General features: G+C 41.8%; 1 protein-coding gene across 1 annotated transcript in view; it reads right to left on the reverse strand.

The window, feature by feature from the left end:
• Positions 1-15,511, reverse strand: part of TMEM114 (transmembrane protein 114) — a 1,091,582-nt gene that overhangs the window by 246,828 nt on the left and 829,243 nt on the right. The window contains exon 3 of the mRNA XM_086939633.1: positions 13,820-13,957. Within this exon, the coding sequence (XP_086795759.1) occupies positions 13,820-13,957 (138 nt within the window). The remainder of the gene's footprint in view (positions 1-13,819; positions 13,958-15,511) is intronic.

Raw genomic sequence — 15,511 nt, forward strand, 5'->3', positions numbered from 1 at the left:
TGTGAGCTTTCTGCCTCTTTGCCACTCGTTTCCCCCCGTTTTTTGTGACCTTTCTGCCCTTTCTTGGGACCTTTCTGCCTCCTGTGCCACTCGTTTCCCCCCGTTTTATTGTGACCTTTCTGCCCTTTTTTGTGAGCTTTCTGCCTCTGTTCCACTCGTTTCCACCATTTTTTGTGACCTCTTCTGCCCTTTCTTGGGACCTTTTTGCCTCCTGTTCCACTCATTTGGCCCTATTTTTTTGTGTGACCTTTTTGCCCTTTCTTGTGAGCTTTCGGCCTCTGTACCACTCGTTTCCCCCTGTATTCTAGTGACCTTTTGCCTTCTGTTTCCTTCGTCACCGCTGTGTCCCCTGCGGCCGGGCCCCCCTGACTGCCCATTCGCTACCCCACCTGCTCCTCCCTCCCACATCCCCATATAGGCTGGCCGCTGCGCGGTGATTAGAGCGACCCTTGACCCTTCCAGGTAGGTTGCTCCCCCTCCGCACAGCACTGCCTGTGCCCATTCTCTCCCTCACTGCCCCCGTGTCTCTCTTCACGGTTTTTCCTTCTGCTCCCCTCGTGGGCCCCGTGTCTCTCTGCCTGTTTTGCCTTCTGTTGCTTAGCTGCCCCTACATTTCTGTGACCTTTCTTCCCTTTCTTGAGACCTTTCTGCCTCTGTGCCACTCGTTTCCCCCCATTTTTTGTGACCTTTCTGCCCTTTCTTGTGAGCTTTCTGCCTCTGTGTCACTCGATTCCCCTCGTTTTTGTGACCTTTCTACCCTTTCTTGGGATCTTTCTGCCTCTGTGCCACTCTTTTCCCCGGTTTCTTGTGACCTTTCTGCCCTTTCTTGTGACCTTTCTGCCTCTGTGTCACTCGTTTCCCCCAGCGGCAGATCCTTCTCCTACCTCGCCGCCAAGGCCTGGAAAGCCCTCCTTACCCACATACGGCAGACCCAAGACCTACTCGCCTTCAGAAGACTCCTCAAGACCTGGCTCTTCGAGCAGTAGCAGCACCTCCCTCTCCCCTCAGCACCTTGGGACCCTCACGGGTAAGTAGCGCGCTTTACAAGTACTCTGATTGATTGATTGATTGGTATGAGTGTATTTATTATGAGGCATTTGGCTGTGTTGGTGGTGTATTTTGTCGTTTTTTTGTTTGGCTATGTGCTTGTACTGCATTACTGCAATCTAATGTTGTATTGCACTGTGCTTGTTTTATTGCCTTCTGTTTTAACTCTTTTGCTGTGGTACATAATCTTAGGGATCCCCGCTGCTGCAAGGGTTGGTTTTCTGACCCTATGATGCAATGGCTTAGCTCAATGCACCAATTTTAAATTAGAAACCCAGTTGAACTGCAGCCCTAACACGAGCCCCCTGAACAATCTTGTGCAGGCAGGGTTTTCTAGTCATTACCAGTCCTGTTAGATGAATGTCCTTGTGACAACATTTCCTTACAAACAACAATACATGTTATTTTTTTTTTGTAAATTTTATAGCAATGAAAGGCAAAGATGGATAATACCGCTATTAAAACGGGGAGGATGGAGACAATGCCGCCCTGCCTTTTTGTATTTACAGATGTTGGAAAATTACTGTATTGGTTCCATGGTGGATTTTTTAAAAAGTGCACTCATGACTAGGAAATGTTTAAGTATTTAAATGGCAAGATGCGAAACATATTAGAAGGAATCGGTATGAGATGGGATATAGTATGTATAGCAACATAAATTTCGCTCTTTGGATGTAATAGAAACTAATGATTGTTCAAATGAATTTTTATGAATTTGTAGAAATTTGTATTTACTCTATGGGGCCCATTAGGATGGAGGGCGGACTTAGTCCGCCCGCCATCCTATTGTAACTGAGGACTGCCCGCCATAAGGGCGGGGGTCCCCTGACTGGTATTAGGATGTGCCCGCCACAGTGGCAGGCACATCCTGCATTGTTAGCATTGTGGCGGGTGGAGCACTCAGCACCGCCCGCCACAATGCTAACAATGGAATGCAGCATTTGCATATACAAAGCGGTAGGCACTGCGTGGTGCCTGCCGCCTTGTATATACAAATGCAGGGGGGTACCACAGGTACCCCCGTGTGCACCCCCCACATCACCTTCACTCTGGGGGCCCGCAGGGGGCCCCCAGAGTGAAGACCGCATGCCTTTCCGTGGCGGCATCGCCGCCGCAGAAAGGCATTCCAAAATGCCCATCATAAGATGGCTGGCGGAGTCTATTGGACACCGCCACCATATTAAACCTTTTCCGCCCCAGCCGCAAGGTGACCGGGGCGGAAAAGAGGCGGGCGGTCTTTCCGTAATGTGGGGGGGGGATGAGTGTGGATGTCGGGCGGATTGCCCCCGCCAGGTTGGCGGTGGCTACTGCCAGCCTGGCGCGGGCAATCCGCCCGACATCGTAATGGGCCCCTATGTGTTTGGATACATTTTAGATATATAATGAAATACTTTTTATATGCCTGCTTTTATGATTTTAATGTTTAAAATCCAATAAAGCTCGTTTTGATTGATTGATTGAATGACCCACTCACAAATAGCACTAAGAAATTAGGACATGTAACATGGAATGTTGATTTTAAAATGTTTTGTCTAGTGCATAAAACAGGAACGTAACCACACAGAATGCAAAAATAAAAGTAGTTTTGAATATCATGATCAGCAAAAACAAAATGAATGTTTCTAGCATTTTATCGAGTGCCTGACATCCTAACATGCTAAAGCTAATCCTAGGTGCTTGGCTAAATCTTAGCTAAAGCATTAACCAGCAACCCTGCCTTTCGAGTGTAGTAGGGTGGATCACAAAAGAAACCTCTGAATAGTTAGCTTGAGCTATTCTTTATCAGAATACTGCTGAGGAAACACAAAATGTACTCTCAGTGATGCACACCTCCTTCTCGACTGAAAATAGCTGGTTCAGCAATCTGTTGGGACTTCTGGAGATAATTCTAGCTCTTGTAGCTCGAAGACCTCTCCTAATCAGTGGTCAAGTCCTGAGGTTTATATTCTGTTTGACCCCTGATTTGATGTCATGTTTTAAAAAAAATACAGGGTTTGGAGACACTAGACTAATGCAAAACTAAAATACCATGACACAAATACGTCAGTTCTATCCACATGTTGATATTCTGTCTCCATCTTTGTAAGCGATAAGCCTACACGATAAGGGGCCATTAACATAAACAAAAAACATGTCAACCTACAGAGTGGGGTGGTCAAGATGGTATTAACATTTTAACATATGTTCTAGACACTTCAGCCTTTCTATTAGAGATGAAGAAAAGCTAATAGCAGACAAGGAATGAAAAAAGACTAAATAAATGACAAATGTCAGTGTTTGCGACAGTGGTCTCGCGCCCTGTTCTGTTTTAATTGTAGCTTTTGACCTGACATGTAGCAGCCTTTGTTGACATTGCTAAAGAATTTACAGAGCACAAAATAAAAGCAAAAAAGCACTACACAAAAAAATATAGTAAAACACAGCAAAACAGTTTAAAAATAAATGACAATGCAATAACCATTGTACAGAAAAACCATAACAAAATGCAATAATGCAGCACAAAACACAGCAGTACAAAAATCAGCACAACACATCGTTACCACGACTAAATGCAACATGACAAATATAAAAAAATATTTGTGCACAAATTACCACCTCTAAAAATCTGCTTCCAAGATAGAGCAGTAAAAATTGTTTGCACCAAGTACTGCCCAACCAGTTACCAAAAATGCGGAATAGTATCAGTCAAAAATTGCAAACAATATTACGCCGGGTATAAGGTATGATGTTTTTCTGTCAGTGAACTGTATGATACGTGATGGGGACTAGTGAAAGCAAGCAGTTTTTGTCCCTAATTTGCCCGTGTTAATACTTTTTTCACATTGCTCTACATGATTAATTACAACTTGCTGTATACTGGAAGTTGCTGCTTGCACAAAAAGACGGCACAAGTGCAAACTGCAGTGTATACGTAGATTGGGCAAGTGCTAAAATATTTAGCAAAGCTGTTTACAGCTTCACATCACTCACTGACAGGTCTAAAAGCCCTTGAAAATGTGTTTAAAAAATATGCCAGTAGGGAGAGGCGCGTGACGTGGCGGTCAAGATGGCCGCATCCTGGGAAGCTCCGCTCATTTCTGTAGGGTTCGTTATTCGGCAGCGTTTTGACCCCGAAACGGAGGATTCTAATGTTGGAAGTTGCCCACTACACCAGGGTATGATTTCCGCTTCTCTTATCACGCCTCCTTGCTAATTTGGGACCGAAATGCTCCTCCCTCAGTCCCGGCCGCCATTTTGTTTTTTTCCGTTTTTTTTTTCTTCGCAGCGTTTACTTCTTTTTGGTGCTCTTTCATGGTTTCCTGTCTTCAACAATTAAATTTCCATGGATTTGCTGCCCCAGCTTGCTCACTGAGTTGCACCGCTTATGATATTCCTGATAATTTCATTTTTGTGATCTCCCTCATTTACCTTCAGATCTTTGTCAGCGTCGCAGTCTTCTCCTCAGTAGACGTGCCTCTCCAGCAACGCTGTTCATATTCTGGTGTTTACTAGGAGTACTCTCTCGCCTCTGTTGGGATTTATTCTCCGTTTTGCCTTTTTATCATCACGGTTGCTGCCCCAGTGACTTGTATGCTCTTTGCTCGCCTACAAGTGTTCCCTCACGGATATAACTACTTGTGTTACGAATACCTTTTTTGCCTAACTGGTGACCCACGCCTTTGTTTCTGTAATGGAACCCCCGCATACCTCAAAGGTTCAGGGCAATGCCTCTGCTTCACGCAGAGATGCTGCAGGTAATGCTAAACGCCTTAAAAAAGACTCTCCATCTCCTTCGAAGTCTCCGCTTCCAGTTACGTTGGAGGAGGTGATGGAAGAATTGCATCTCATATGCCCCTTCATGACGGATACTGCGACAACCCTCCAGAGACTTGACGAGAAATGGTCCGGTCTGGATTTGAGGTTGTCTGAGGTGGAGCAAAAGGTCAGTGACGCTCAGGATGTTGTATCCAGGGTTAACAGTCTCACTAAGGAGGTTGACTCGCTCAAAAGGACCACTGAGGATTTGGAAAATCGGAATCGGCGTAACAATTTACGCATTTACGGTATTCTGGAAAATTCAGAGGGGTCAGACATTATCCAGTTCCTGAAGACCAAGGTCCTTCCCATTACTGGTCATCCTAAGCACTTGGAAGTTAATATTCCAAGGGCACACCGTCTTGGACCGAACAACTCCTCTTCAACTGCAAAACCAAGAGGCATCATAGCTTATTTCCTTCTTTATTCCAACCTCATGGCTATCCTTCATGCTGCTAAGCAGCACAAGCAGCTGTTTTGGTCTGGACATAAGGTTTTTATCACGCTAGATTTCTCTAAACCAACGGCGGCTCGACGTAAAGAATTTTTGGACCTGCGACCTGCTCTTCGATCAATGAACACTCGATATGGCCTCATCCATCCTTGTTTCTTCAAAGTGACTTACAAAGACCGATCTTTCAGCTTTGATGATCCAGCTGACCTTCGTAAATGTATTCATACTCACAAGGAAGAATCCATGGAATTCAGCAAACCCTGAATTTAATGTTTTCATGTTTGTTCGTTAATGTTGTACAACATGTTCTCCTCGGTTATGTTGTTGTCTTTATTCCATTCTCGTATCTCTCGTTTTACAGGTTCCTCCTTTTGTAGTCCTTGTTGATCGACTCCTCCTTGTGCTGCTCCAATTTTTGTACTGTGCCCTTCGTTTCGCTGCCCTTCCTTCCCACCTGTTTGGTAAGTTCCCTTCTTTTGTCTTAAATGGTTGCTCGTGGTTACTATTACCTTTCGGTTCTCCCTTTTATTATCGTTCTATATGTAACCATACTTTTCTCTTTTTTCTGCTCGTGCGGCTGTCTTGTTCTCACTGCTCCCCCTTCCGCTTCATTGTCCTTCATTTTCTTGTTTTTTCATGGCTAAAGTCCCCTGGCTTTTTGTCATCTTCTCTTTTTTACTCCATTTTTCGGGAGTTATTTTCTCCCTCATTTCTCCTTCTCCCGCTCTGCCCTATCCTACCTTCTTTCCTCCTTTTCTCTCTTTCCTCTTTTATTTTCTCTCCTTCTTTGTCCCTCCCTCTAATTCCTTCAGCTTCTCTTTCCTTCTTTACACTGTTGCTTTTCTCTCTTTTTCCTTTTTGATTTCTTTCTCGCGGTATACAACCGTTACCACGCATCTTTTACCACGAAGTACTGTTACAACGAAACCATTACAACGCATGGGTATTTACAACGCATGTATTTACAACGCATTACACTACAATGTAGCTACTATTACAACGCATACCATTACAACATAAGTATAGATAAGTTTATCTTTTTTTAATACATTTATTAGGGGTATTGGGTTATGGGGTACAGGGGTATTTTAGGGTTAAGGGCTGGGTTTGGGTTTTGGGGTACAGGGGTATTTTTAGGGTTCAGGGCTGGGTTTGGGTTATGGGGTACAGGGATATTTTTAGGGTTCAGGACTTAGTTTGGGTTTTGGGGTACAGGGGTATTTTTAGGGTTCAGGGCTAGGTTTGGGTTTTGGGGTACAGGGGTATGTCTAGTGTTCCGGGCTGGATTTGGGTTTTGGGGTACAGGGGTATTTTTAGGGTTCAGGGCTGGGTTTGGGTTATGGGGTACAGAGGTATTTTTAAGGTTCAGGGCTGGGTTTGGGTTTTGGGGTACAGGGGTATTTTAGGGTTCAGGGCTGGGTTTGGGTTATGGGGTACAGGGGCATTTTTAGGGTTCAGGGCTGGGTTTGGGTTATGGGGTACAGGGGTATTTTTAGGGTTCAGGGCTGGGTTTGGGTTTTGGGGTACAGGGGTATTTTTAGGGTTCAGGGTTGGGATTGGGTTTTGGGGTACAGGGGTATTTTTAGGGTTCAGGGCTGGGTTTGGGTTATGGGGTACAGGGGTATTTTTAGGGTTCAGGGCTGGGTTTAGGTTATGGGGTACAGGGGTATTTTTAGGGTTCTGGGCTGGGTTTGGGTTTTGGGGTACAGAGGTATTTTTAGGGTTCAGGGCTAGGTTGGGTTTTGGGGTACAGGGGTATTTTTAGGGTTCAGGGCTGGGTTTGGGTTTTGGGGTACAGGGGTATTTTTAGGGTTCAGGGCTGGGATTGGGTTTTGGGGTACAGGGGTATTTTTAGGGTTCAGGGTTGGGATTGGGTTATGGGGTACAGGGGTATTTTTAGGGTTCAGGGCTGGGTTTGGGTTTTGGGGTACAGGGGTATTTTTAGGGTTCAGGGTTGGGATTGGGTTTTGGGGTACAGGGGTATTTTTAGGGTTCAGGGCTGGGTTTGGGTTATGGGGTACAGGGGTATTTTTAGTGTTCAGGGCTGGGTTTGGGATATGGGGTACAGGGGTATTTTTAGGGTTAAGGGCTGGGTTTGGGTTTTGTGGTACAGGGGTATTTTTAACATATATATTTACAAATTCTTTAATTAAATTTAATTTAAATAATTAAATTATTTAAAAAATTATTAATTACATTATTTAAAAAAAATATATACTTACCTATACTTACGTTGTAATGGTATGCGTTGTAATAGTATCTGCGATGTAATGTCATGCGTTGTAAAGGTATGCGTTGTAAGGGATTCTGCGTTGTAAAAATTGCGTGGTAATGGTATGCGTGATAAAAGCATGCGTGCTAACAACATACATCCAAAATGCTAATAGTAGTTAAGAAGAAAGGAGGTGAAACGGAAAAAGGTAAGGTGGCGAGCGAAAAAGAAAGATATAGAAAATAGCTTGATGAAATGAAAGAGAAGATGAAGGAGCCACCAAAAATATGAAAACAGAGAAAAAGAAGAGAGACAATGCATTACCACAATAAGGAATAGCGAGAAAGGGATGTATGTTGTTAGCACGCATACTTTTACCACGCATACCATTAGCACACAATTTTTACAACGCAGGATCCCTTACAACTTTCTTTTTCGCTCGCCACCTTACCTTTTTCCGTTTCACCTCCTTTCTTCTTAACTACTATTAGCTATTTCTCTTCTCCTCTCCTCCTCTCCTATTATGAGAGGTTTTCGACTTATTTCTTGGAATGTTAAGGGTCTCCGGAACCCTATTAAGAAGCAACGTATTTTGTCTAACCTTGCTCGTCTGAAATGTCAAATTGCTTTATTACAAGAAACGCATCTCTCCTCACAGGAATTATCCTTATTGCGTAAACAATGGGTTGGAGAACCCTATTGCTCTCCGGCTGTTAATCCCAAAAATGGTGTTGTTATTTTATTTCATAAATCTTTGACTGTTGAAATACAAAATGAAATTTCAGATTCTAATGGTAGTTGGTTGTTCCTAGATAGTATTGTTAATGATGTTCATCTTTCCCTTTGCAACGTATATGGCCCTAATGATGTTGGCCTATCCTTCTGGAATGAGTTTTCCTCCCTTCTTTCCTCTCATGTGAGTGATGATCTGATTGTTGGAGAGGATTGTAACCAATTAATGGATCCTTTTTTGGATCGCAAATATCAAGCACGATATATCCCTAACAAAATGCAAAAGTCTGTCCACAAGTCCATTTAATCTAGAGGCCTAATCGACTCATGGAGAATATCCCATCCTGATTCTTTAGAATTTTCTTTTTTTTCTCCAGTACATGCTTCACATTACCGAATTGATTACATTTTTCTTTCACACCATGCTTTCCAATTTATGACTAACTCTGAAATAGGCTCCATCCTCATCTACGACCATGCACCCCTTATCTTAGACATGGGCTATCCTTCGCCCATCCCTAGATCTCGCCGATGGCGTCTCAACAAATCACTACTGCTTGACCCCACATTTACCAAACATTTTGCACAATTCATGGATGAATTCTTCCATGATAACTTAGGCACATCTTCTGACTTCCACTTTATCTGGGATGCTTTCAAGGCTGCTGCCCGTGGTTGCATTATAGACTTTGTATCCCGTAAGAAGAATAAGGCTCTCACTCAGGCATCCTCTTTTCTTAAACAAATTAAATACCTCGAACATCTTTATTTTACTACTAACTCTCCTGATTCACTAACCTCTCTTATTAAGGCTAAGATGCAATTTAATAGACACTCTTAGGACTCCATCTCTAATCAGCTTCTCAAATTCAATGCCAAGATGTATGGTGGCCGTAATAAGGCTGGTATATCACTGGTGAATTACCTTAAAATCAAGAAGCAGAAGTCTAAAACTGTTGTAATTAAGGATTCTCAGGGATCTCCCCATTCATCGGACGCTAAAATCCTTGACTGTTTTGTTCAATATTACTCTTCCCTTTATACACCTGAGTCCAACCCATCTCCCGAACAAATAGATTTCTTCTTTCGCTCCATCCCTAAACCTTCTGATCCCCAGGTTGATCTTTCTTCTCTTGATGTCCCTATTTCAGAAAAAGAAATTATCACTGCGCTTTCTCTTCTCCCCAAGGATAAAAACCCTGGTCCGGATGGATTTACAGTACGTTTTTTTCTTCATTTTAAGTCTGTTTTGGTTCCACACTTGCTTCATTTAATTTATCATTTCCTTGATAAGGGCGAATCCAGAGGTTCCTTTACGCATGCAATGCTCTGTCTTCTTCCCAAAAAAGATAAGGACCCCTTCCTGTGCAGGAATTACAGACCTATTTCCCTTATAAACACTGACTGCAAAATCCATGCAAAAACTTTGGCTATTCGCATTAATTCAATTATCCCTAACCTGATCAATGTTTATCAATCTGGGTTTGTTAAAGGTAGGTCTATAACGGATAATTCCAGAAATCTTCTTAATAACATTCACCTTGCTGCTAAAATGGATTCTCCTGTTGCCGCTATTACTTTGGATGCTGAGAAAGCATTTGATCGAGTCAACTTGGACTTCATGTTTGGAGCGCTTCGTTGGCACGGTTTTAGCCCCATATATTCAACTACTTTATTCTGACCCCAAAACCTCTATCTGGGTTAATGGTACTCAATTAGACTACTTTTCTCTCCATAAAGGAACCAGACAGGGTTGTCCTTTATCCCCTCTTCTTTTTATTTTGGCGTTAGAACTCCTTCTTGAGAAAATTAGATGGTCCCCTTCTTATTCTGGTTCTATCTATAAGGACGTTGAAATTAAATTTACTGCCTATGCCGATGATATTTTGCTCTACATCTCAAATCCCATTGATGTTCTTCCCGCTTTTTTTCCTAACTCCATGATTATTCTTCGGTCTCTGGCTATAAACTAAATATCGACAAATCGGAGGTCCTTCCCCTCAATAGGCTTTGTCTTCCTTAAATGTTCGAGGGTTCGGGTTTTGAATGTAATCCTAGATTCATCATGTGTTTGGGTGTTTTATACGCCATTACCATTAGAGAGACTCTCAAAATCAACCATTCTGATATTCTTAAAAAACTTTTCCCTCTTATTGAACACTGGACTCCCCTTTTTCTCTCATGGTGGGGATGCTTATCCACTATTAAAATGATGCTACTTCCTATTGTCAATTTGTATCTTTCTATGCTTCCTGTCTCTCTTCCTCACTACTTTTTTAAATCCATCAATAGCCTTTTCCCAAAAATTTTATGGAATAATCGTAAAGCTAGGGTCTCTCTTCTCCGTCTTCAACAACCTAAGAACATAGGTGGTGTCAATTTCCCAATATCTCATGCTTCCATTCCGCCTTTACCCTTAAACAAATTTGGCCTTTTCTTACAGATTCGTCTTCTTCTCCTGTAATGGATTGGAGCTCTCTGGAATTAGCTCAACTTACTCCCTTGTCTTTCCTTACTGCTACCCGTTTATCTCAGCCTCCTCAAAAATTTATCTCCCCCATTTTCAAGCACTCTAAAGCACTAACATTTCTACTTTTTCGTTGTTTCTCCTCTCCTTCTGACATCCACGTGGACACTCCGCTTTGGTACAACAAATTTCTTAAAGTTCATAATAGTGCGCTCTTTTGGAAGGAATGGATCGATAAAGGAATTCTTACCTATAAGCATCTCATCACTAATGACTCCTTAAGAACTTTACAAGATCTAGGTGACTCTTTTGGTATTTCCAACAAATACTCCTCACATTTTGCAATGCTCACTCCTGTATTGTCTTCCATTATCTTGCGGGATATTCCATCTTCCTCTGATGTCCCCCCCATACCTTCCCCACCAGATTTCCACACTCCTTTTAGAGCCTCCACCATCTATAGATTATTATCTCATTCTTCTATTGATAGGCTTAAATCCAAAATGGAACTTGTGTGGGAATTGGATCTCGGCCAAACCTTCTCCACACATATTTGGGACTCTATCTGATCTAAAACACATACAGTCTCCCGATCAGCTAGTACCACACAGACATTTTTTTTTTTTTACAATAGGCTTTATTACACTCCTATTGACTTGTGCAAATTCAAATTATTAGATTCCAAAAAGTGCTGGTCTTGTTCCTGTGATAATAATGACCTTTTACATATGTTTTTCTTTTGCCCTCAGGTTAAATTACTTTGGTCCAAGGTCTGGTCCACACTTAATAATATTTTATCCACTGCTGATGTTCCATTTGATATTGTTCATATTTTTTTGGGCAGGTTGGCTCCCATTTGGAATGTTCAATGTCATGTTCGTAAATTTATCGATCTTTTTATCGCAATCTCCTTTCAAATTGTTACTACTAATAGGAAAGATACAACAAAAATTATTTATAATGCTTGGTGGAATATGTTATGCCATCACCACAGACTTGACCGTGCTTATGCCACATCTGTTCCTCTATTAATCAAAAGAGATTTATTATGGTCTCCCTTAAAGGAGTTTCTATCTAGACATGCTCATTAACTACCCAATATTTCTTACTCTTACTTTTCTGATTTCCACCAAGTTTCGATAATGTGACAGTATATTATTTGCATTGGTAGCCCTCCCCCTTCTCTCTCCCCCCCCTTTCTTTCTTTCTTTCTCCCCACTTAAAACAAAAAACTCATAAAAGCACTGTTCATTGGTATATGAATTTCCCCTTTTTTGGGGGGTTTCTTTTCCGATTTGCATTATTTGTTGTAGTTTCATTCTACTTATTTGACATTGTTTGCAGATGTAATGATGTTTTACATTGAATTATTTCTACTCAAGAAAGCTTTTTAAACTAAAAAAAAAATATGCCAGTGACTTTTATGCAGTCCCAAATAGTTTTGCAAAATAGCAAACGGTTCGGCAAAAAAGATCTCCTTGCTCAAAGACAAAAAAATTCTAAGTAAACAGAGACATGCTTGGACAGTAGTTAACTCTTACTCCACCCAAAAATCGCAAGTTTTTCTAGCCCAACACTACTGTCAACACCTAAAAAAAATGCTAATAGCGTACCACCTGGGCATGCATTTTACAAAAGATCTAATGCCTTCCTGGAAACAAAAATCAGAAAGTGCTAACTACAGATTATGTGGGTACAAGAACGAAACAGTGTCACACATACTATGTGTATGTCCTGCGCTTCAAGCTTTAAGAAGAAGATATCTGCGGGCAATCTTCAATACATTAAAAACCCAACCTGCAGGCAGGCGGTCATACGGTGGCTAAGTGGCGTCTCTCCCATCCTTTCATGTCGGGGAATCAAATTCATGTCTATGGCAACAAAGCAGTTACTTGAAAAGGAACAGATATCATGATGATATAATGACAAAACTGAAACTAACAGACTTAGACCGCTTTGTCCAAGTAACATGACAACTGAAATGACTTTTGACACACAATAATCAGACTCCATGTCAATTTTTTACTCATATTTTAAATTTGGTGTAGCACTGTTTTTATCGTTTGTAAACATTGTAAAGATTTTAATTAATCATACAATAAAATCATGAATGAATGAACAGTCCCAAATCTACCGGCTTCTAGATCTCTGCCAGGGCATCTTCGCAAGATCATTAACCACTTCTACACAATTAATGAAAAAGAAACGTGTCATTCATTCTCGAGGCTGATGTGTAACCTTTAGAGTGGGACAACAGTCTCCGCATTTTTAAAAGCTTGTCAAAAGCTATGCAGATAATAATTTCAACTCAATTATTTTATTATTCTGGTCTTGATACATGTCAAGATTCTGATTAGTGTGCTCCAATGGGCAAAAGGATTTCATTCAATTAAGGAACCGGATTCAAAACAATTAATGTTGCATCGAGCTGACTACTTTTAATTGACAGACTTGCTTGCTAAACTCTCTCCCTGCACGGCTACGGCTTTTGTTTTGATTTCAACTTATTATTTCCGATGTGATGTTCACCCCCTCTTGTTCTCCCCACCTGTTTATTCTTCACATATGTATTCTTCTGTAATACAGAAATGCAGTGAGTAGTTTCTATTTTTATTGTTTAAAATCAAAACACCAGTTTTATTTTAAACAAGCATTGGCATAGACAAGCTTTTAGTTTGCACTGCAGTAGAGTGCTCAGTGGAAAGTCATAAAAGTGGCAAGGAACTGAGAAGTTAAACTAGCGGATCTGCATGCAATGAAGTAAAGACCATGCCAGGATTGAAGAAGCTGCTTTTGCTGATGACTCCTTGATTACACTATGAAATTACTTTGCCATTTCCCCACATCACCAAAGCCCTGTAGAGCCAATGACATAGTTTAAACATCTATGAAACGTTATTGCCCAGTACTGATGACTTGCATTCCCAAAAGACAGCTAAAGTTGACTGTAGCCAGGTACTAAAAAAACATGTTACAACTTTCATAATACTTATTTCTACAGAATGTTATTATGTGCCTGCTTGAAATATTGTAGTCACATTTTAACACTGCCGGGGACTGTTTCCACAAAACCATAGTTTCCTTGAAATAAAGTTTGAAGTTCATACTCTACCTCCAAAGAGGAAAAGTGTTCCTGTGAGCAAGAGCAGAAGATAGGCACGTGCAAGAATACTGACAAATCCCATCATTCCTCCGAATATCATAAGGATCAGGCTGAGTGGCAGGAGGATCACGACTGTCCCATGCATGCCTGCGAGAGAAACAAACCAGGTAAGAAAATACAATAGTACAGAAATGTTTAATCATTTTTAGAAAGTGCATTTGTATATAGTAGTCAAAAGAATCAGGACCGATTTCGCATCTCTTTGCTGTTCTGTAATCTGAATGATTCTCTGAGAAACAACAGGAAGCCTGCTAATCCCACTACCTCTGCCTCACCTCTGCTGTTCTAAAAACCAACCACCTCTTAATGACATAACCACATTCTCATAATGTAATTAGGTTATATACAGCGGAACCCCCTGGCGTAATGGAGTCAATAGTAATCTGATTTTTCTGCAGTGTCTCCCTCGTCGATACAATTCGCACCATTCCCACTATCCCGCCCTCACTCTTCATCTGTGCTATTGCTCTCGGATTCTGGCAATGGGTCACATATGTCCCCCCTGTAGGTATGCAAGTGAAGACACAGATGCGCAGCCTGTACAATCCTAAGAGTGCATTTTGAAGTGGATAGTAATATTGTAACAGGTGCACAGAGGGTGGCGTCTTCAGTCTCAGACGTCAGATATCAATGAAACAAGTGCTTCCAATAAGTCATCGATTGCATCCCCTTTGGCACTCAAATGAAGGTTCCCTCACATAAGGACTCCACAGTTCAGTGATGTTTTCCAAATAAAGTTTTGTTTTTATTTTATTTTTCAATATTCATTTGTGAAATTTCTAAATCATTACAAATTTATGGGCTGATTCATTTCATGATAACCCAACATTTATGCCAGCTACAATGCATTTTTGGCATTCCATTGCCCTTCTTCAGGGAACATCAGTTGGATAAATAACGTAGAAGTCTTGGGTACCGGGTTTGAAAATCCACTCGGTTTCAAGTCTGTAATCAAGTACTACCCCCCTGTAGGTATTCCAGGCTGCCCATATTTTTGTCTATTTTTGGGGGCTCTTTTGATTAGTGTACACTGTCCGTTCCGTGACCATAGTCAGATCCATGTCCCTGCACCAAGTCGCTAATGACGGTGTTTCCACTGCCCCCCATTTCTGCGCAATATTTCGTTTCGCTACCATGAGTCCCAACGTGACCCATATTTGTCCGTATCGTGTAAGGTCACTGGGCTCCCATATGTTGAGCAGGCATCTACGCGGGTCAGGGAGAAGTGACACCCCCATCGCCTGCGATATTGTACGTAGCACCTTTCGCCAGTAGTCCATTATTGCTGCACATTCCCACATTGTGTGTATGAACGACCCCTCCTCTCCACACCCTCTAAGGCAATATGAATGTTGCGCCCTTTGTATTTTATGTAACATGGTCCTAGTGTAATACACTTGGTGTAAAATCTTAAGTTGTACCAAAGGAACCTTGCAGAGATTCCCACCTCCCTAGGAGAAGCTAGGGCCTCTTGCCACTCTGAATCATCTATATCGCCCACCTCCATCACCCATTTGCCCCGCAGATCTACCGTCGGATCTGGCAGGTTGTTGATTAGCTTTCTGTATGTGAAGGACGTGGCACATTTTTGCATGTGGTCAGTGAGCAGTCGGTCCTCCGAGGGGGCTGATTCTGGGACCT

This window comes from Lissotriton vulgaris, chromosome 10, assembly GCF_964263255.1.
Source record: "Lissotriton vulgaris chromosome 10, aLisVul1.2, whole genome shotgun sequence".
Classification (NCBI taxonomy): domain Eukaryota; kingdom Metazoa; phylum Chordata; class Amphibia; order Caudata; family Salamandridae; genus Lissotriton; species Lissotriton vulgaris.